The following is a 22937-nucleotide window of genomic DNA, read 5'->3' on the forward strand; positions in this document are numbered from 1 at the left end:
TCCTTTCTGTTTCTCCTCCACTGGGGAACCCATTCTCTTTATCACTTTCAATAAGCCTCCACCTGCCCCTGAAGGAGAGGAAGCCTTTCACATATTATCCTGCATTTCCCCCAGAGACAGAAGGATATCCAAGGCTACCTAGATTACTGCATATAATTTGTAGAATATGGGGCTCTTGGTTTTGAGAGAAAATGATACAGGTGGTTTTGCAGATTTCAGATTTTTGCTTATTTTTACATGTATCTCCTTTTAATTATTTCTAATATCAAAGTCAATTTCATTAAACTTAGCTGTTTTTTAATATCTCTTCTAAATACTGAATTCACAAAGATGAGTAAGAAGTAATCTTTATCACAGTGATCTCACAATCTTATATGACAAAATATAATTTCAAATTTGTTTACCATAGTACAATTTATTTTTAAAATACTGTCAATAAGTATAGACTCTCAAAGCAGCCAGATTTGTGTTTGTATCTCACCTTTGTCACTTACTAGCTATGTAATCTTGAACAGGGTAGTTAACCTTCATAAACCTGAATTTCTTCATCAATATAAACAAGTTTCGAAATAGTACAGCTATGGGGAAAATTGAATAAAGTAATGTGCCTGGCAAAATGTAAGTGCTCAGTTAATTTTAGCTCTTCTTCTTCTTCTTCTTTATAACAACCTAGTAAATTAAGTACTATTCACACTTTTTTAAAAGAAAAGTCTTAGGCCCAGAAAATCAGTGACTTGTCCAGTCAGCAAGTCTTTAAAAGGAACCATAATCTAAGTCTCCTTATTTTAAATCCAGAACTTTTCCCACTATATCATAGGGCATTGTTTCTCCTAAGGTTTAAGAATTTATAGATAGAACATGAACTGAAGAATAAATAACAATGAAAGACAAAATAAGAAATGAATTCCATTTTGAATTCTTATTTTGTTGTATCAGATTATGTGATGAGGAAGGTCTCAGCAGATGTTAGCCATCTCTGACACTTGCCCTTAACATCTCTTTTACAAATAAAGAGTAATTTGGGCCAGGCGTGGTGGCTCACACCTGTAATCCCAGCATTTTGGGAGCCTGAGGCAGGCGGATCACGAGTTCAGGAGATTGAGACCATCCTGACCAACATGGTGAAACCCCGTCTCTACTAAAATACAAAAAATTAGCCAGACATGGTGGCACGCACCTGTAGTCCCAGCTACTCAGGAGGCTGAGGCAGGAGAATTGCTTGAACCCAGGAGGCGGACGTTGCGGTGAGCTGAGATCGTGCCACTGCACTCTAGCCTGGCAATAGAGCAAGACTCTGTCTCAAAAATACATAAATAAGAGTAATTTTGCTGATTTCTATTCATATCAAGATACACTGATTTTTCCCTTAAGGTAATACAGAATTTCCTTTAAAAATAAATGTATTAAAATTTTAAGTCAATCACTTGAAAAAGAAGTATATAAATGTAAAATACTTACTTACAAAATAATACTGTAGAAGGTTCACAATTATAAAGGTGATCAGCACATTTTTACAAATACAGGAATCACTGCTGAGGGAACTGAAAATGCTGTGGGGCTTTTCCACTGGGTTTCCCAATTTTATTCCAGATCCTTAATCTTTTTGTTAACTACATTTCTAGTTTTAACAAGCTAACTACATGATACGGTTAGTAAGCCTATATGAGTTACATAGAATTTGTTTATAAAAACTATATTTTTTCAGTCATTTCAAATCATAAATTTTACATTTTCCATTTTTAGAGTAATGATATTTTTAGATGCCTTTTTTTACTTCTTCAAATAAATTCTTCATGATCTTGGAAAAGAGTCACATAAAGAGAAGCATTGCATGTTTAAAATGAGAAAGTGGGCCATTTATTTTTAGGAAAGGAGACTGAGACCACCAAATACAGAAGCAGGCTGGCAGTGTGAGCAAGTCTCCCAGGTATCAGAGACTGCAACTTCCTCTGTGTTTTGCTTTGAAATATATTTCCACAAATGCTCCATAAATATTCATTAATAATGGCTAAGTTAGTAATAACTAAGGAAAACTGCTCTCCGAGTGATCCCAGATTAAGGGGGAGCAAATGGAACTCAGGCGTCATAAGAACGTTTATCTCTTCTGCCTGAGGAGTAAGATGAGACACTCATGGGAGACTGATGTGATCTGTCCAAATAACCCTTACACTGCAAGGTGCTGCAGGCATCCAGAGGCCGTGAGTGGGTTCCACAGCCCTCTGCTTCTCACAGCCAGCCGAACTTGATAAGGCAGATACCCACTTCATCTTTGTTGATTGAATGATAAACAACAAATCACATGAGCTGGTTGTGCCTACATTACTGAAGGATCATTGATTCTGTTTCAGCAGTTTCCTCTTGACATACACGTGCACCTGTGCAAACACACACACGTATACACACACCAATCAGTGTCTGTCTCAAATGTAACACCTTGGAGAACTGGACTCTTACATAGGAGCTGTTTTTCTGGATTTTGCCATGTTTTAACATACTGACATTCTTCTAAGGATCTCCATATTTCAATAGTTGGATCTTTCAATAATGGTGATTACAATGCCTTAAAATTTCAAAGAATTGTAGTTTTCGGTTTGTATATTTTACCATTTTTAAAAAAGCCAAAACAAGTGAAGAAATAATTTTATGCTTGAGTAAGTCAGTAGCATACATAAACATTTGTTACATAAAAGTAGTATGTAGTTCTTTTTTTTTTTTTTTTTGGAGACAGTCTTGCTCTGTCACCCAGGCTGGAGTGCAGTGGCACCATCTCAGCTCCCTGCAACCTCCACCTCATGGGTTCAAGCGAATCTCCTGCCTCAGCCTCCCAAGTAGCTGGGATTACAGGTGTGCTCCACATGCCTGGCTAATTTTTGTGATTGTAGCAGAGGCGGGGTTTTGCCATGTTGGCCAAGCTGGTCTCAAACACCTGACCTCAAGTGATCCGCCTGCTTCGGCCTCCCAAAGTGCTGGGATTACAGGCGTGAGCCACTACTCCCCGCCTATGTATGCAATTCTTAAAGCTGTTATGGGAGAAAGGAAGACAGAGCGAGACTCCGTCTCAAAAAAAAAAAAAAAAAAAAAAAAAAGGAATCCAAATGAAAATTGAGTGAGTACTGCAAGCCTTTGAATAATGAGATAGGTCTATTGGATTTCAATGGCAAAGCTGCAGGTAACTCACTAATGAATCGTCTGTTACATACATTTCACAATAACAGCAAATTCAATATTTTGGGAAGCAGGGAATAACCCACAAATCATGTAAATGATTTCATTCTGTATTTTGAATGTTATTGAAATAAGTCCTCTTACCATACTCTTCAATTTTGACAATTATTATCTCAAAAATTCTCTAGCTTATAGGTAATGGCTGACCCCTTTGGGCAGCTGATCGTGATGGTTAACACTTTGTTCTTTCCATTAGATTGGAGGATAAATCCTTCTTTTATTCAGAGAACAGACCCTTTAAACAAGAGAAAACTAATGAAACATCAGGAAAACGGTCTGTTTTAGAAATTCTAACTTAATTCTCTCTTTGACAGAAGCAACAGCTTGATATTCGTTTTGTCAGCTTCAGCATTGGCTGTCAAAGGCAGCTCTGGAATTAGCATTTCCTGAGCCGCATCCATAGGTGTCTTACACTGCATCCACATAGTTCAGAAAGAAAAAATGCAATGAAACTTTAAAGTAGAATTATTTAATGTTATCATTTATAAAAGAATATGAGTCAAATATCCTGGCAGAAACCTTCAAAGCTAAATCACTGTGTGTTCCCATCAAGGCATTTTGATAGCCAATATGATTCTTTTTTCCCATTAATTGCATTATGCCAAGAAAGGATGGAAAGGAAAAACAGCATGGAAATATAAAATATTGGCAGCCATTCTGTATCTCCCTCCAAACCTGTTCGTTCATAAAGCCTACACTTTTAGAATGTTATATTGTAATGCAGAGGGAACCTGCTATATCAAATGTTAGTTCTTTTGAATATAAATATCCTACAGTTGACAGAATAATTTTATTTTCCTTAATGACAACTAGAGTGCATATTAATATGAAAGCTTTCAAAAGAAATATTGATTTAAAATAACAATATTTGGGTCAGCATGGTATAGAGTGTTGAAATAATATTAGCCTTTAAAGTTAATAACAAATAATAATGAATTAGAATGCCAAAATATTGCCCAACACATTCTGTCAACATGTATATGAACACAGCAGGAGATCCAAAACAAAAGCTAATTTATGGAGAACTATGTGTTCCTAATGACAGTTTAGACCAGTAGGGGTCCGAGTTACAAACTGCAGTCTTCACGTGTGATACTTTCATTTTACATTGAAAGCTTAGTTGCACTCTGAATGCATGTAGCCGATCAAATGATTGCCCTATATTTAAGAGTATTTTTCTTATTTTTTCTGTGAAATCTGATTATTAGCACATGAAATACACATGTGCATCATGTATATTTGTGTGTTCATGAAATTGATACATAAAATGAAACAATTCTGCATTCAAAGCCAATCCAAGGAATCGTATGTATAACATGATAGTTTGACTGTATGCAATGTAGTTTTAAAAATTAAAATCAACAACAACATTGGTATTCTAATGTGTTGACATCTTATTGATGCCAGATATTTTTCCCTATGCTCAATAATTTAGCCTAAATATTTACATTTTAAAATATACTAACATCATAGAATATAAATCTGGAAGAGACCTTAGAGGTCATCTAGTACAAACCCTTCAGATTTTCTTTGTAAATGAGAGAGCCAAGCCTCAGAAAGATCCAGTAACTTGCCAAAGTTCCACAATTATTTAGAGCCAGGATTCAGACAGGGACTCCAGTCTTTTAATACAAACAAAAGGCCCCACAAGATGCAATAGACAATCTGTGTTGAAAACAATGCACTTACCTATGTAATGTCAGACTCTGATTTTATTTTCTGCAACTGAATATGTTCCTAATGAATCTTTCTCAGAAAGATTCCTTTTGGAAGTGCACCACAGTGAATGTGAACTGAATTGCAAGAAAGGGAAACTCTAGATCCTTGCTTGCTTAGATGAACTTTTGAGGTTTGGGAGACTAAACAATATGGAATGGCAGACATTTTCAGCATGGTATTTTTAAAGTCAGTTTTTCTTATCAGACTCTCTTTCCCATATTACCTCATCCTCTTTGTCTTTGTGAGAATGTTCACTTGATCTTGTAATATAAAACAGCATTTAGCCAACCCTGGCAGGCCCTCCAAGCACGCTACTCTGTGTTGCCAGAACCTTAGAGCACACTCCTCAGGGTTCTGGTGGCACACGCCACCTTCAGGTGACTGATGGCTGGGTGCTCACGTCTGCGTTCCCTTCGCAACATCCCCTGTAATTTGCTCCATGGTTCTGGCAATTGCTGGACTGTGTCACCAGCTGTCATCACCCCTCCTTCCCATCCATTTTTGGCAGGATCTGGGAACTCAAGCATGCCGGTAGAAATAATAGTAGCTGTGGTAACAACTTCAGTGGCATGGTCCCCAGAGACGAGATCAAAATTTGGCACCTTTTTTTCTCAACATGGAGCTAAAAATGGCACTGAATTTGTTACTTAGTGGTATATAATTTTCTTTAATTACACATTTTTGGTTTCAAGTGTTCCACATGCTGGCTTTTAAGTGTCAAACCAACATATATGGGTTAAAAACAATGGCATGCCCTCTTTTTATTTTATGGGGAGGAGGTGAAATAACTATAATACCATGGATTCTGTTCATCTCCAGCCTTGGAACATAAAAGAAATGCATGTGTAATTTCTCTCACTTTAGTGGTCTTTGTGGGTGAAAAAAAATTCCTTCATAAAATTTTACTGATAGATCTTTATTAACGTATTGTCTCAAAATTATTTCAATTAATAAGGTTTTTTCTTAATTATTGGAAAAATCTACAGAAACATACTAAGAGTTTGTAGGATTAATTTTTTAATTATATAGGAAAGATTTAATTTTTAACATCTTAAAATGGTTACAGTTCATGAATACCACAAGACAGCCTAAAAAGATGCAATCTAGAGTAGCCTGTTTGGCTGTTAGTAACATAGGTTTTGACCATGATCAGTGACTTAATATCCATGTTAGTCACTCCTGAGTTGATATTACTATAATTTTTTTTTTCTCATTGACTTCGGTGATAGTATGAAAAGTATACTCATTAATTTTATAGATGACAAATGTCAGATGTTACAACTTATTTTAAAGGGATTCCTGGGGTACTTAAAAGTTTACTAAAGACAAAACAAATGGTTTTTATCTTCGTAATTGTTTTGTTTTCTGGGTTTCTTTTTTCTGTTCATGATATCAGTGACTTCACTGCCCAGGCTAAAGTGCCCAGTCAGGAAAGAATTCAGTGGTAAGAGATACATATTTCAAAGTCATCCATCCACATGGAATTGGAAGTTGATATTATAAAAGTGGTTAACATGAAAGGAAGGTCAAGGAAGGACTTTGGTGAATGTCTATATTTTGGGGAATACATGGAGGGAGGCATTGTATAAGTCAGGAGTAGGCAGGTTATGAAGTGGTAAAAACAGCCCTAAAAACCTGAATGGCTGTATCAGTTTGTAATTGCAGCTGGGCCCAACTTAGCTGGGTGCCTCTGCCTCACAGTCTGTAAGGTTACAGTCAAACTACACAGTGGGGCTGCTGTTTCTTCTGAAGGCTCAACTGGTGCTGCAGGACCTGCTTCCGAGCTCACACATGTGGTTTTTGGCAGACTTCAGTCTCTTACCACATGGGCCTCTTTATAAGGCTGCCTCATGATATGACAGCTGGTTTTCCCTATGGAAAGCAGTCCAAAAGAGAGAGAGAGAACAACCAAAAAAGAAGCTGAAGTCTTTCATAACCTAAGCTCAAAAGAGATGTTCTATTATTTCTGCCATATGCTTTCCATTGTAAGCAAGTCACTAAATCGAGCCTAAACTCAAGGGGAGTGAATTACACAAGGGTGTGAATACCAGAAGACAGGGCTTATCTGGGGCCATCTCGGAGGCTACCTACTACAGTGGCTTAACATGACGGTTTATTTTTGCCTAAGCTACGTGTGCGGGGTGGTTCTTGTCAAGGGGGTTCTGCTCACTCAAGGACCTAGACTTAACAGAAAGAGTACTCAGCACATTTGCCTGATTACTGCATGGGAATGCAACACATTACATATTGGTTCTTAAATCTTCCTCACAGAGGTAAGACATACTACTTTTGCCCACATTTCTTTATGTGAAGCAAAGTTATAAGGCTTCAGAAGAGCAGGGAAGAGTAACTCCAATATATGTCCAGGAGAACTTGGTTACTTGTGAATAGCCTGTAAGACTTCCACAAAATGATTTAAGGAGAACAACTGGGAACCAGCAGAGAGCTGAGAAGAGAACCAGGAGAATTATGAAAGGAAAATAAAGTATTGACGATGGGTGGCTAATAATGCCCAGTACTCTTGAGATGTAAACAGGATGAATATTGGCACGAGGCTACTGGATGTGGCAATTTAAGAGATACCGGCTGGGGATGGCGACTCACTCCTGTAATCCCAGCACTTTGGGAGGCCGAGGCGGGTGGATTTCTTGAGGTCAGGAGTTCAAGACCAGCCTGACCAACATGGTGAAACCCCGTCTCTACTAAAAATATAAAAATTAGCTGGGTGTGGCGGCGGGTGCCTGTGATCCCAGCTACTCAGGAGGCTGAGGCACGAGAATAGCTTGAACCCAGGAAGTGGAGGCTGCAGTGAGCCGGGATTGCACCACTGCACTCCAGCCTGGGTGACAGAGCAAGACTTCATCTCAAACATACATACATACATACATAAAAATAAAAAAATTAAAAAAGAGATACCCATAACCATTGTGAGAAAGATTTTAGTACAGTAATGAGGAACGTCAGTTAAAGTGAGGAGAAAAGAAGTATGTGCTGAGGAAGTATATATTGTGGTCTCTTCTTCTGAGATACCTGGTAGTAAAGGGAAGGAGAGGAATTAAGCAATAATTTGAAAGAAATCAGAATTAAGAAACCCTTGAAAATCCTGATTCTGTAAGTAAGCATGACATTTATACCCCAAACATTGCTTTTTCATCTCTTCTAAACCATTTGTAAACATGCTTAAGTTGAAGGAGCAAACACAGAGACCTTCAGTGCACAGTCAGATACAGTAAGATGCTGGTCACTTCATACCGTCTGGGTTAAGTTTCCCACTTTGTGTCACAGTCCCATTTCTTCATCTTAACAACAATGATTTTCTGCAGGGTGACAAGTTATAATAGTTTTTGTTTTTAATTCTGGTAAGAAACATGTAACATAAAATGTATCGTCTTACACATTTTGAAGTGTATAGCTCAGTAGGATTGGCATTGTTGTGCAACAGATTTACAGAATGTTTTTATAGTATGAAACTAAAATTCTGTACCTATCACACAACAACTCTCCATTGCTCCATCCTCCCAAACCCTGGTCATCACCATTCTACTTTAAGATTCTATGACTTTGACTACTTCAGATAGTCCATGCAAGTGGAATTATACGGTATTTGTATTTTTATAACTGACTTACTTCATTTAACATAAAGTCCTCAAGGCTTGCATGTCGCATTCTATAGCATGTGACAAGATTTCCTTTTTAAGGCAGAATACTCTTCCATTGTGTGTATATACCACATTTTCTTTATCCATTCATCCATCGATGGGCATTTGGGTTGCTTCCACCTCTTGACTATTGTGAATAGTGCTGGTATGAACATGAGTGTGTAAATATCTCTTCAAGACCTTAATTTCTGTTCTTTTGGGTATGTAGCCTGAAGCGGGATTGCTGGATCATATGGTATTTCTATATTTAATTTTTTTGTGGGATCACCATATTGTTTTCCATAGTGTTTGCAACAAAATGTTGCAATCCTAGCCAACAGCACACAAGAGTTTCCATTTCTTTACATTTGTGCCAAGACAAATCATAATGTTTTTAAACTAAAAATCAATTTGGGAGGGCCATGAGCTGACAGTCATCACCACAATACATGAATTGGTTTAATCATATTGCTTTCCTCCTTAAAGTTTGCACTTCCTGAGATTTGCACCGAGGAAAGTCTTTCCTCACTCTTTCCTTTTCCTCCCACCTGGTGGAGTCATGTGTCCTTCTTCTGTACTGTCTTCACTCTGCACCTGCATTTATTTGTTACCTCTTCGGGCTGGAGCACAGACCATCACAGTTGCCTCACCTGCAACATCCTGGAAAGGCAAGCCTGCTAGCCTTATGGAGGAACCCACTTTTAGAGAAGATTTAGGGAGGGTAAAAAAATGTATGTTATTTTTAGCTACGCTGGGTGTTAGATGGATTACTTTTAAGTGTTTTTTTTGTTTGTTTTTTTGAGACAGAGTCTCATTTTGTCACCCAGGCTGGAATGCAGTGGCATGATCTTGGCTCACTGCAACCTCCGCCTCCCAGGTTCAAGCGATTCTCCTGCCTCAGCCTCCCGAATAACTGGGATTACAGGCGCCTGCCACTATACTTGGCTAATTTTTGTAGTTTTAGTAGAGACTGGGTTTTGCCATGTTGGTCAGGCTGGTCTCAAACTCCTGACCTCAGGTGATCCGCCCACCTCAGCCTCACAAAGTGCTAGGTAGGATTACAGAGGTGAGCCACTGCGCCCTGCCTAAGTAATTTTTATTTAAGTATAATATGCATTTAGAAAAGTATATGGATCACAATAAGTGAACACACCATTGGAACCACCTCCCAGACAGAATCTGGGCAGCACTCCAGAAACCTCCAGGGACTATGCCAGCCACTACCTGTTCCTTCCTTCCTAGAGGTCATCACCATGATGACTTTCATTCTTCTCAGTCGATTTTACCTGCCTTTGAACTTTATATACATGAACTTACACAGCATTCACTGTTTTTGTGTGACTGGTTTCTTTTGCCCAACATTAGGCTTGTGAGATTCATCTATATTGTTGTGTCTGCCAGCAGTTCATTCCCTCACGCTGCTGTGTAGAATTCCATTGTATATCTGGACTATAATTTGTTTTTCCATTCTACTGCTGCCAGATATCCAGTTTGGAGTTGTTTCCAGTTTGGGGCTATTACAAATAATGCTTCTGTGAACATTCTTGCTCATGCCTTTTGTTACTATGTGAATACATATTTCTATAGGATATACAGATAGACTTTTGTAGATGCTCTGGGGACTTAACCACTATTTCTGAGATTTTTAATATGAGAAAATACATCCCAATTCCAAACAACCAACTTAAAAATTATCTTGCAAAATACTCCCATTTATAGTTGGTAAAAATCTTGTATTTACCAGTTTTAACATTTGGACAACTTCTGATTATATTTACCTCATGGGGCAAATATAATCATTCTTTCTACAAAAAAAGACGATAATGGACTTCAAGGTTTTTTAAATTGTGAAAAACACACTGATAAATATATATCTCAGGCAGTATTGCTGTCGTCTACAAATTTCATTCTGCCTTGGATAACATTTTGGATATGAATCCAGGCCCTTTCACTATTATATTCACCTAGAAATACATGGAAATGACATAAAACTAAGAAACATAATACTAGAAATAAAAATTTTTCATGATTAAATCTACACGAATATTATTTCTATAACCTTAAAATTCAAAGCTATAATGCTTCCTTTTGTACTTTTATAACTTAAAATTGTTGTTTCTTAAGAATCTTGGAGTTAACATAGCCTGTTCTTAATTTCATTACTGTCATCATCATATTACTGTAAAACTTTAGTTTCAGACACTATAGTGGGAAAGTACTGTGTAGAACGGTGCCCAGGACACACAGATGCTACCTGGTGATATCCTCGGCCCCAGCCCCCCAGTACTGCCCCAGCCTGCAGTGTCCTGGATATAGTAGAGAAGTGTTATTGTAGCCTGTGGCCCACACACAAGCTGCATTTCACTTCCTTCTCTATGGATTTTCACATCCCACTGCCCTCTGGTAGAATACAGAGGTGTGTAGTGATACGTCTTTTGTCATCAGAAGATCGGGGTTTGAGGTTAACGTCCATTGCAAACTGCATGCAAACTCTCAAAAAACCTTAAACTCTCAACTAATCTCCACTTGCTTGGATTTAAAACAAAAAAAAATAAGTCATAATAACCATTCAACAGAATCTTTGTGAAGATTAGAGATAATGCCAATCAAGTACTAGTACAGTTGCTGACACACAGCGTTTGTTCAATGAATGGTTTAAAATGTCTATTGCAGCATGATGTTCTACCACCAGCACAAGGAGCATGTCTGTGGCCGGGAATGCCTGTATCACTCCTGGCTTGCACCTCTTCACCTGAGACCCAGGGCAGTAAGGGACTCAGGAGAGCACAGCGCCCCCAGCTGCTTCTTGCTGCTGTCTGCGCACCCTTCATTGGGACATGCCCTACAACGGACAAGGATCCGTTGTGCCATCCATGAATAGTGGCAGCAAATGCTTTTCCATGAGTTCAGTTCTGCTTTCCAACTCAGGCATTGAAGAAGTGGACTTATCCTTCTTTATTTTCAGTTGTATTTTATTTGGCTAATTTTCCCTTTTTTTCTGCCAGATACCCCATTTAGTTTTATTACACCACTGCTCAGTAATTTCTGTAGCATTCTTGACTTTTATGAGTTTGCTGCCTGCCTCTCTCCTTTCTCTCCTTTTTCTCGTCTCTCTCTGTCTCCTCTCTCTAGCTTTCGAGAGTGAACCCCACTAACACCCTGCATTTGTATGAATATCTTAAATTATACGTAATGAGAGTCAAGGGAATCACTAAATATGAAACACCAACAGTTTCAAAGTAGATAATATCCTAAGACCAAACAACTTGTTGGTTTCTGTTTTCAGTGCAGTATTAAACCAGAGATAATATTTTTGGGTATGAGTCTCATTGTATAGCATCTTAAGTAGAACCAGCATCCCACTGTATTGAGATTTTCTGTTATATATGTATATATATATTAAAGCTGTTGCCTATCTGGCAAAAAATAAAATAGCTCTCCCAACATAAACGTCACATTACTTTTTAACATGTGACATCTGCGCATGATCCCGTGGATTATGTCTCCTCTTCAAAATCCATTAAAACCGATAATATGAGCAAATCTATCAGGCAAGAAGACTTTTTATGTTAAAAGATCACAATGATGACAAATTATTTTGTGTGGAAACTTTGACCTCTTGGAATATTTATTGCTGCTGTGCCAGAGTGTGTCTGTCAGACATTTTACTCTATGCAAAACTAGCTCCCATTATTTTGTTCAAAACTTGTGAAGCATCTGAAACCCTGAAAAATGTATGACTTGATAAGTGTTTAGCAAGTCAAACACTATGCAATTTAATGCAAAATGACACATGAAGTTATACCTTTTTACAAGATGACAACTTGTAAATTCAAGAATCCTATAACCTGTTATCTTTTTTTTTTTTTTTTTTGAGACGGAGTCTCGCTCTGTCGCCCAGTGGTGCGATCTCAGCTCACTGCAAGCTCCGCCTCCCGGGTTCACGCCATTCTCCTGCCTCAGCCTCCCGAGTAGCTGGGACTACAGGCATGCGCTACCGCGCCTGGCTAATTTTTTGTATTTTTAGTAGAGACGGGGTTTCACCGTGTTAGCCGGGATGGTCTCGATCTCCTGACCTTGTGATCCGCCCACCTCGGCCTCCCAAAGTGCTGGGATCACAGGCGTGAGCCACCGCGCCCAGCCTATAACCTGTATCTTAATCCATGAAATTCAGAGTTTAGGCTGGGCGCAGTGGCTCACACCTGGAATCCTAGCACTTTGGGAGGCCGAGGCGGGCGGATTGCCTGAGTTCAGGAGTTCGAGAACAGCCTGGGCAAAACGGTGAAACCCCGTCTCTAATAAAAAAAAAGATACAAAAAATTAGCTGGGCGTGGCAGTGTGCACCTGTAGTCCCAGCTACTTGAGAGGCTGAGGCAGGAGAGTTGCTTGAACCTGGGAGGCGGAGGTTGCAGTGAGCCGAGATTGTGCCACTGCACTCCAACCTGGGTGACAGAACGAGACTCCGTCTCAGAAAAAAAGAAAAAAAAGAAAATCAGAGTTTAAGAGGAATTGCTGGCCAAGGATAAGTTTAGCAGGGAGTGTGAGTATATACATTTATTTAAAATATACAGGGTAGATGTAGCTATCTACCTATTTTTGGTATCTTTCTTACTATAGCATGCTTTTATATTAGGTATTATTAACAAAAGAATGTGGACTGTTAATAGAATATCCTAAAACTACCAAATTTTTAAAGTTTAGTTAATTACATATAGTAGTAGTAGACTTTCAGTCAACTGCTCTTCAGACAGCATTATAGTAAAGCAGTCATTCCTCCGTTATTAACATGTTCTCCTCTCTTAGCCATTTATGCATTTGTTTTCTATGTATTAACTTTTTCTCTAAATTACTATATTTTATCCACACAGTGTTTTCTTAGATTTTTAAAATCTCAGAAAATAGAATATTCCTAATTTTAATTCATTTATTTGACAGATACTTATTGAGACCTACTAGGTATCAGGCACTGTATCTAGTATATATCTTTGTATATAACTAACATATACAAAGTTATATGTCTTATAAATGAGATATGAAAGTCAACTAAAATAGTCTTAAGAAAAACACGTCACCCAGTCGGGGTGTGAGGGATGCACAGGTATTTTCCTGTCAGGGAGAAGCATTGCAGACAGAAGGGACTGTTTATTGAGGGGTGCCGTGATCTAGTCAGGTGACTGCAAATAGTTCAGTAACCTGGTGTCCAGACTAAATAAAATACCTCAGCAGTAAGAACTGTCTAGCTTTGTGCCAGCTCTCCTTCATATGCCCTGTCTAGACTCTTCTGGCCTACACCTTCTCACCTGAGCTTAAATTAAATAAGGTGGTTGTAACAAACCTCCTTTGAAAAATAAACCTAATCTCTAACAATATCACATAATTTATCCAAGGCTAAACTCTAGACTGAAGACTGAACCAAAATCTAACTGCATCCAAAGCCCCTGCTCCATGTACTGTAGCAGGTCAGTGCCGTTCCTTTATGTATTGGATCTGAAGGGCTTTTTGACAGTGGTAGTCATCACACTGCCTTCTTATTCTTCCTCCATCGCTCTAGTAAATTCCAGTATATACAGTAAGTAAAATAATGTCTAAAAATATCAAAAAAGTTCTCTTTCATGATATGGTGATATGACCATCACTGGGTTTCCCTAAAGATATTTAACCTTCCTTAGGGGTTAGTTCCTAAACTGTACTCTGTGCAGCACAAATGAATGTTTAGTATATTAGGTGAATATGACACTGACATATTTTTCTAAATAGTGTTGATAAATTAAGAAAAATAATACACAGTGTATTCACATTTCAATGTCTGGAATTTAAAACTTTTATAGTTGTATAGTCTTCTAGTTACTTTTTAAATTTTTTTAAATAAAGCAAATTAGTAAACACAATCATAAATTTTAATAAATTTATTAAATATAAATTTATGAAATTATTTTACCCACATCAGAAACTCACATGAAATTACCTGACACAAATACATGCTTTTTAATCTGTACCATTATTAAATTGTATGTCATCAATTCAAAAATTACTCATCCCAAATTTAGAATATTCAAATTTGATTATATTTTGTACAGCTGAATTTCGTGTACCAACAAATTCATCTGTGAGACCAGTTTTTGGTTTTACCTTAACGCAAAGGTAGAGGATCATGTCTCTTAAGAATCTACAGGTGTTGCAGTGAAGTAACATAAATTTGCAAGTGACCTGTGGTCTAGTAAGTTTGACAAATGCTGTTATAGGGTGTTCTACCAGTTACTTAAAAGATGGTGAAAAATAGAACTCAGACCAATTAGAGCAAATAATGATTGATTCCTAAGAGTTTCCTGGTACCAATGAAGTGAATAGTATTAAATCATTATTGAAGTGCCACCATATTGCACTGCCTTGCTATGTAAATTATATTTGTTTGAGGAACTCTTTGTTTTATAATTTTCGTTGCACAGTTATCCTTGGTATTTCAGAAAATGGAAATTTTAACTTTACGTATGACTCTTGTTTTAAACATGCTCAGCAATTGCTGTTGTAGCTGAAGGCAGCAGACCTTTAAACAACTTGTGTTCTTTACCCCCAGCAATGCATCTCTTTGGCCTCAACTGGCAGCTACAGCAGACCGAAAATGACACATTTGAGAATGGAAAAGTGAATTCTGATACCATGCCAACAAGCACTGTGTCATTACCTTCTGGAGACAATGGTAAGCAAAAGAATTATGTATCCTGTGTTTTTCTTTTAACATCCTTTTTCCATAAATTTATTTTTACCCATGCTTACATCTAGTTTAGATGGAACAGGGAAAAGTTTTCGAAATTACAGATATCGTCTTTTCATGAGTTTTTTTAATTAATTTACTTGAAAGGTTGAAAATTCACATTTTTATTACAGGAATAATATGATTTGCTGCCTTCTGATTTGATGGCTAGGCTTTTCTGCCTTTCCCTTCTGCAAATGTGTATTGAGTTTTATTTTTAGTCTGCAAATAGATTATAATTCAGTGTATCATCTCTTGTATTACCTGGGGTATATTAGGTTTTCTTCATTCAACCTGTGTGTGGAGTTGGAACACTATATTAATTTTATTATAAAAGCATTTAAATGCAAAACACATTAAAGGATTATAGTTTATTGACCTTTTCTCTGGTTGCCCTTTCTCTAAACCTTTAAGAATTTGCACTTTGAGCTAACAAAGATTTTGAAATCAATTGGCTCTGAATTAAAAATGGAATTTAAGTAGTTAGAAAATTCCATTTTTTCAATATAAACACTTAGAAAAGTGTATATATACATATGTACAGTTACGTTGCAAATGGTTTTATATGATTTCTGTGTGTATGTGTGTGTACATGTCTTGGCCTTGGTATCCTCTGACTTTTTGCAAAATATCATAATACTTTATATCTCAGAGCAACCTGATGAAGACACCTTTTTCTGTCATCTGGTTAATAAATTATTTCCCTTTAGGCATTCCCCTAACTCTTCTTCCTCTTTGTTTCTTATCTAGTATATTGGTGTTCAGCTTTGGCATTAATATGTCTATCCTCATGTGGCTGGTTTCTTTGCAAGACTAGAAAGAAATTATTTTACATTTAATGAACTTATGTGCTGCTGTGTTACGTGTACCCATTTACTGTGATGAATACTTTGTACACTTTTTTATTCTTTTTTTCCTAATAATAATACTTTATGACACTTCTCTTTCTCCTTAGGGAGGTTGAGGAATTTTACAACATTCGATTTTTATAATAATAGTGAATCCCCTGCCATATGGAACCTTTTTATATAAAGTTCTGCATGTTCCAGAAGAACTGTAAGCTGGTGACTGACATGTCACCCACCTAAAGTAGACAGTGGCAGTCACTGTAGAGGGGGTTAAAGAGGGTTGAAACTATAGATGGGAAATTTTAATTACATAAATTTCAATTACCTTATTTTTTTATACATTAATAACATATATATGAACAAAACGAGTAACTACACAGAAATTAAGAATATTTATTTTGGTTTGTATTGACTGAAATTTAGACTGTCTCTTAAAATGCATGGTTCCTGTAAAAATGATCAAATGGTACTTATTAACCATACATGTAGGGAACTTTTTTACAGACTGAAGAAATTGTAATTATACCAAAGAGACAAATGCTTATTATGGAGATTTTATTTATTTTACAACATCTTAACCTTTTATTATGATTAAAATGAAAATAGAGTTTGGCTAATTAGTTTCACAGTCCTGAAAAGCATGATTCTGAGAAAGCTGTGGATTTAGAGACTCCCACAGCCTGGGTGCTGGCTCCTGGCGTTTTGCCAGGGAATACCTCTGCTCACCTCAGCACTCCTCAGCTCACAGAAGCCTATATTCAAATCCTCGCCCTTTCGCCTGTTTACTTTGTAACTTTGGGCGGCGTGCTTAGTTATTCAGATTTACAAGAAAATTTTAGGGCAGCTCTGGAATGGGCTGCCTAGGATCTTATCAGTCCCAGAGGTTTGGAAGAACAAAGAACATCACATGAATATGGCCGTATTAATAGAAATCTCTGTAAAGCTGGAGTCCTCGAAAACAGTGGCTTTTAAGCTATTGACCATGACAATGCAATAAGAAATACATGTTACATCAAAGCCAACATATACACACACATATACATATGTATCTGAAATATGCTTCCCAAAATAATATTTATCCTTGCCTTGTAAGATGCATCCTGGGATTTTCCATTTTATTTTATTGTATTTCTCATTTTTAACAAATGCCACTTGCAACCCACTAAAATAATTTCATACTTTACGAAATATTGTGGTCTGTAATCTCAGAAATACTGCTTTGGTAGCCTCCTTCTCTAAGGGGGACTGAAGTCCCCCCAAGTGATTATAGAATTCAGTTTTATACAGTTTCTGTGCACCTTTAGAGCACGTGTATATACATATAAGCGAAGTACTTTCTTCCTAGATGTGTAGAAGTCTCCTATATAGGGAGTGGTTAACGGAAGCCCCAGAATCAGTTAAGTGCACTAGAGAACTGCCAACTGGACTAAGGGATTTGCAGGAATTGCCCTGCGTGGAAAAGCTGTTTCTCTCTGGGCTCCGATCTTGTCCAAAGAGTGACCTAACTGTTAGTTACTTGCCTTCTTTATTAGTGTTTGAATAGCCCCCAAAACCCTCAATTGTAAGGAATTCTTGTTTCTGCTTTTCCAAATACAAGTTCTTAATATCTCCTAAATATAGTACTTAAAGACCTGGGGCACGGGGAGTGGACGGGAACTCTATTTACAAGGAGGGAGGTACCTGCAAACCGCTGCTTTTAGGCTTTCATGATGAACTCAGTGTCCGTGCACCACCACCCACCACCCACTACTTAAATTTTATATACTATCCAAGAAGCAGATCACATCATCTCTTTAGAAATTCTAGGAGATTATAACCCTTGAGAAAGCTTTAGAATTCTGAACAAAGCTCACTAGGAGAATGAACTGTGAAAAGCATAGTGAGAAAATTATTTCACAGCTTCTAAATGTAATACTTTTATTTATGCAGTCCTATTTTACTCTTATTTTGTAAATATAATTCTAAGGAACAATCATTGTGCTAAGGGTGCAGTCAACTCCCTGCTTGCATTTAAGTTAACAATGAGCCAAAGCTTCTAAATGGTATTTAGTATCTAAAAGAAGGATTTCTATTATATGCCATCATCCTTTACTGATTATTCCTGAGACCTTCTTTGCCTACAGATTTTAGAGATGAGTTATCAGAAGTGTAGGGTCTTAGACAAAACTGATGGAAATGGACAAATGAATAAAGAGGTAAGAATGAAGTTTGTAGCTCAAACACTGGTCTCTTTCCAGAAACTAAAATTATTCCCCTGGCCCAAGGAATTCATTTAGCCTAATGTACTGGAAAGAATCACACAGTTCTATACTCAAATCCTGGCTCCTTCATTTATTTACTTTGTAACCTTCAGCAAGTTACTTCACTGACCTCTTTGAGCTTCAATTTCTTCACATGTAAAGAGGGAATAATACTACCTGTCTCCTGACTTTCCAACTTCAACAGTCGGCAGCCCTACCTATCCCTCGCAAACTTCCCCTCACCATACTTCTCAACAACTATTTCAGATCTTCCTGCTATACTCAAACCCCTGTCTCAGCAGATGACCTTGCATTCTATTAAAAAAAAAATAGAAACTTGCAAGGGGAGCTCTCCTTTTCTGTAAACACATCTTTATTCCTCCATGTATGTGGATCTGTGCTTCCACCTTTTCTCTCCATATTCCAGGCTCATCTTTGCATGGGTCCTCTCGATCCCATTCTCTCTCTTCAGAATGTCCTCATTCTACTGATACCATCCAGTCAACATTCGAACATTCCAGTCTCTCACGTCTTGGAAAACAATAATCTCTTGACTTTGCCTCCTACTGCCTCTCTCTTCTACCAGCCTTCTTTTTATTTATTTATTTTGTTTGTTTGTTTGTTTGTTTTGAGACAGGGTCTCACTCTGTCACCCAGGCTGGAATGCAGTGGTCAGTCACAGCTTGGCTCACTGCAGCCTTGACCTCCTGGGCTCAAGTGATCCTCCCACCTCAGCCTTCCGAGTAGCTGGGACTACAGGCACATGTCACCACGCCTGGCTAAATTTTGTATATTTTGTAAACAGTGTTCCACCATATTGCCCAGGCTGCCTTGAACTCCTGAGCTCAAGCAATCCTCCTGCCTCAGCCTCCCAAAGTGCTAGGATTATTGGCGTGAGCCACCTCGCCCGGTACTTCCAGCCTTCTTGAACATAGTGGGCTTAGTCAGTTTGATCACGTCTCTGCCTTCTGTTTACCCTCTTACAGTTGGGCTTTCACAGTACCCCTTGCTCATGACTGTCCTCCTCCACCTTCACCAAACACTCATACTTCACTGAAACTGATGTCTCCAGAGTTCCACATTGCTTTGTCAATTGCACCAGTGAAACCTCTTTATTCTTTATCATGTTTGAGTTTTTGGAACCATTTAACACTTAACGTATCCCTCCTGTTGAAATATTCTTTGCTTAGCTTCTGTGATGCCACATTCACTTCGACTTTCTCCCTGACCGTTTTGGCAATGATGTCTCTGTTTAGTTGACTCACCTCCCCTCTACACTGCTGTTTCTCAGGACTCTGCTCTTCACAAAATAATCACTCTGGATTCTGTCACCCACTTTCATGGCTCCAGTTACATTCTCTGTGTTCCTAACTCTCAAATCAGTTAGTCCAGCCTAGGTGTCTCCTCAGCTCCAGATCTCAACTACATAAAATCTAGCCAATTGTCTTTGGAACATTTCCACTTGGGTGTTTTCCATGCATCTTAAACTCCGCATGTCTAAAACAGAACGCATCAACTACTTTGGTTATCTATTACTACATAACAAACCATAACAAAACTCAGTGGCTTAGAAAGCAATTTGTTATCATCTCTCATGGTTCAGTGAATTGGCCAGGTAGTTCTTGCGTTCTCACTTAGGACACTGCGATTGCTTTCTGATGTTAACCAAGGTTAACCGAAGGCTCCACTGAGCTGGAAGTCCAGGGTAGCTCACTCACATAGCTGGCAGTTAATGCCATCTGTTGACCTGAGCTCAACCGTAGTCACCATCTGGGGCACCTAAACATGGCCTTCCATGTGGCTTGGGCCTGTTAGAACATAGCAGCTGGTTCTGAAGAGGAATATCCCAAGAGGGAGCATGCCAAGAGACCATGACAGCAACTAACCAGCCTTGTATAACCTAGCAGTGGCCATTCTAGGCTATCACTGCCATCACATTCTGTTGGTCAGGAAGTCAGCAAGGTCAGCCAAGATTCCTGGGGAGGAGAATTAAACTCCTCCTCTTGACTAGGGACCTGTTATGCCATTGCACAAGGGCACGTGGGATGGAAGATACTGTTGTGGCCCTCTTTGGAAAATACAATCGCCAAGCCATCTTTCTTTCCAAATTTGCCCCTCTTTCAGGGATTTCTGTACCGTACCTTCCCACATCCCCCGCTCCACAGTTTTGCTTTCTGTGGTTTTAGTTACCTGTAGTCCACTGTGGTCTGAAACTATTAAGATACTTTGAGAGAGAGAGAGAGAGACAGACCACATTCACTGAACTTTCATTGCAGTATATTGTTATAATTGTTCTATTGTTATCTTTTTCTTGCCTAATGTATAAGCTATCATAGTCATGGATGTATAGGAAAAAATATAGTATATATAGGGTTTGATATTATCCACAGTTCCAGGCATCCACTGGGGATCTTGGAACACAGACCCTACAGATAAGAAGGGATTCCTATATTAGGAAATGGCACTGTCGTTCACTTCATCACTGGTCCAGGAGGCCCAGTGACTGCTTCTACTCTCTCATCTCCCGTATTTAGTCAGTCTCTAAATTCCTTCAACTCTGACCCCATAGTATCTCTTGAATCCTGTTTTCTCTCAACTGGATATAGTAGCCTTCTATCTGCGCTGTATGTCTCCAGTCTTGCTCATCCACTCTTCACACACAAATTTGAGATATCAGTTCCTTGCCTAAGACCCTTCAGTGACCTAGATTCTAGTCAGAAGCCTTTAAATGACTTACAAGGCTCTCCACAGTCTGGCTGTGCATCACACCATACTGTAACATAAAAACAATATCACACAGAGATACAGAGGATAGAGTTATGAGCCTCACCACCTGATTTTGTGTCCTAGTTCTGATCATTAGTGCCTGTGCTACTTGGGACAGGTTATATAGCTTCTTTGTGCCTAAGTGGTCTCATCAGTTAAAAGGGACTAATTTACTTCATAGAATGGTCTTTGGTCTTGAGTATTCAATGCAAATATTCAAAGGTGTAAACATACAATGGTGTGTAGTACAATGCTTGAAAAATGTTTATGGTTATCACTATTACTATTTAATGCATCTCATCTTTACTAGAGTATAAGGCAAGGATCCTGTCTGTTCTTTCACTGTTGTATACCAAGCTCTTGGCACAGTTCTGGCATGTAATAGGTGCTCACAAAGTATTAGTTGAATGAATGAGTGAAAATAATACAACTAAATGATATGATATAAAGTATACGAAGGGCCATGCATCAAGTATATGCAAAGTACTAGTATAGAATAGTGGCTAAGAAGTGAAGCTCTGCCACTCACTGGGTGCCTTTAAGCAAGTTACCACTCTCACTTCCTGTTTCTTTATAGGGTGATATAAAGGTTTACAATGAGGTTTGAATCAGATAATGCATGCAGGGTGCCAAGCAGTGATTGGAACATGACAACTATTCAATGCATATCAGTGATTGTTTGCTCTTCATTCTGCAATTCAAGATGATGCACTTGTAATTCACAGCAAAATTTTAAGAAGACACTTCTCCAAATCAGCATCAGTAGTATCCTCTAAAGCAATAATGGAAATCTCCATCATTCATTATTTATATTTTTAGTTATTTGAATTTTATGAAAGAAATATTATCATCTTTTTTTGAATGCATAGGATTTATTCATTTTACGTTTATGTAATGAGCACTTATGATGTGCCATGCACTGAGCAAGATTCTGGGAATAAAGCAGTAAAAGCAAGATGATCACAGCTGTTGTTTCCAGAGCATGTGAATTCTAGGCTAGACGGGAATCGAGCGAGTTATTACGATGAATTAGAAAACCGCCCTTAAGTGGAGTGTACCCTGACAGAACATTTCAACACCAGCTTGATTTCTAAAGGGGCAGTAAGATAAATGCCCAATTTTAGCATAGGATAATTTAGGAAAATAAAGACTGAAATAAAAGGCTATACATTTCAGTCAGTGTAACTATGGCAAGTAACTTCTCTAATCAGAAGAACTCTTTTTGTATGGATACAAGTTGAAAAACTACAAATATGCGTGTATGTGTATATATGCATATGATTTATGCTGCTTAAACAAAACAATTCTAATTGCTTTTAAATTTCAAAAATTTTTTTTTTATTATTTTTGAGATGGAGTCTCGCTCTGTCGCCCAGGATGGAGTGCAGTGGCGCGATCTCAGCTCACTGTAAGCTCCGCCTCCTGGGTTCATGCCATTCTCCTGCCTCAGTCTCCCAAGTAGCTGGGACTAAATTTTATATTTTTGATCATCGTGTATCAACTTTCTCAAGTACTAGACAACTCTAGAGAGTTTGATTTGATAGCAGGTTGAAGATTACCTGTGAATTAGAGAAATGGAGCTGACAGGGCTGCGAGAGCACTGAGTTTTGTTCAATATTGTTCATAGTACTTGTGTTATTACAATGTGTAATAGCTCCTTAATTAGGTGCTATATTGATTTTGTCCATTAAGCTATGTTTGCAAAGTAGTTATGTCTTACTTCACTTAGCTTGTGATATAACACTCTGTA

The 22937-nt window shown here is 38.1% G+C and overlaps 1 protein-coding gene across 6 annotated transcripts in view; it reads left to right on the plus strand.

The window, feature by feature from the left end:
- TENM3 (teneurin transmembrane protein 3) overlaps nucleotides 1-22937 on the plus strand; it is a 1044221-nt gene that overhangs the window by 886818 nt on the left and 134466 nt on the right. For all 6 annotated transcript variants that reach the window (XM_058436908.1, XM_058436909.1, XM_058436910.1 and 3 more), the window contains one exon: nucleotides 15157-15279. In XM_058436908.1, the coding sequence (XP_058292891.1) occupies nucleotides 15157-15279 (123 nt within the window). The remainder of the gene's footprint in view (nucleotides 1-15156; nucleotides 15280-22937) is intronic.

This window comes from Hylobates moloch, unplaced genomic scaffold (assembly GCF_009828535.3).
Source record: "Hylobates moloch isolate HMO894 unplaced genomic scaffold, HMol_V3 SCAFFOLD_3, whole genome shotgun sequence".
NCBI lineage: Eukaryota > Metazoa > Chordata > Mammalia > Primates > Hylobatidae > Hylobates > Hylobates moloch.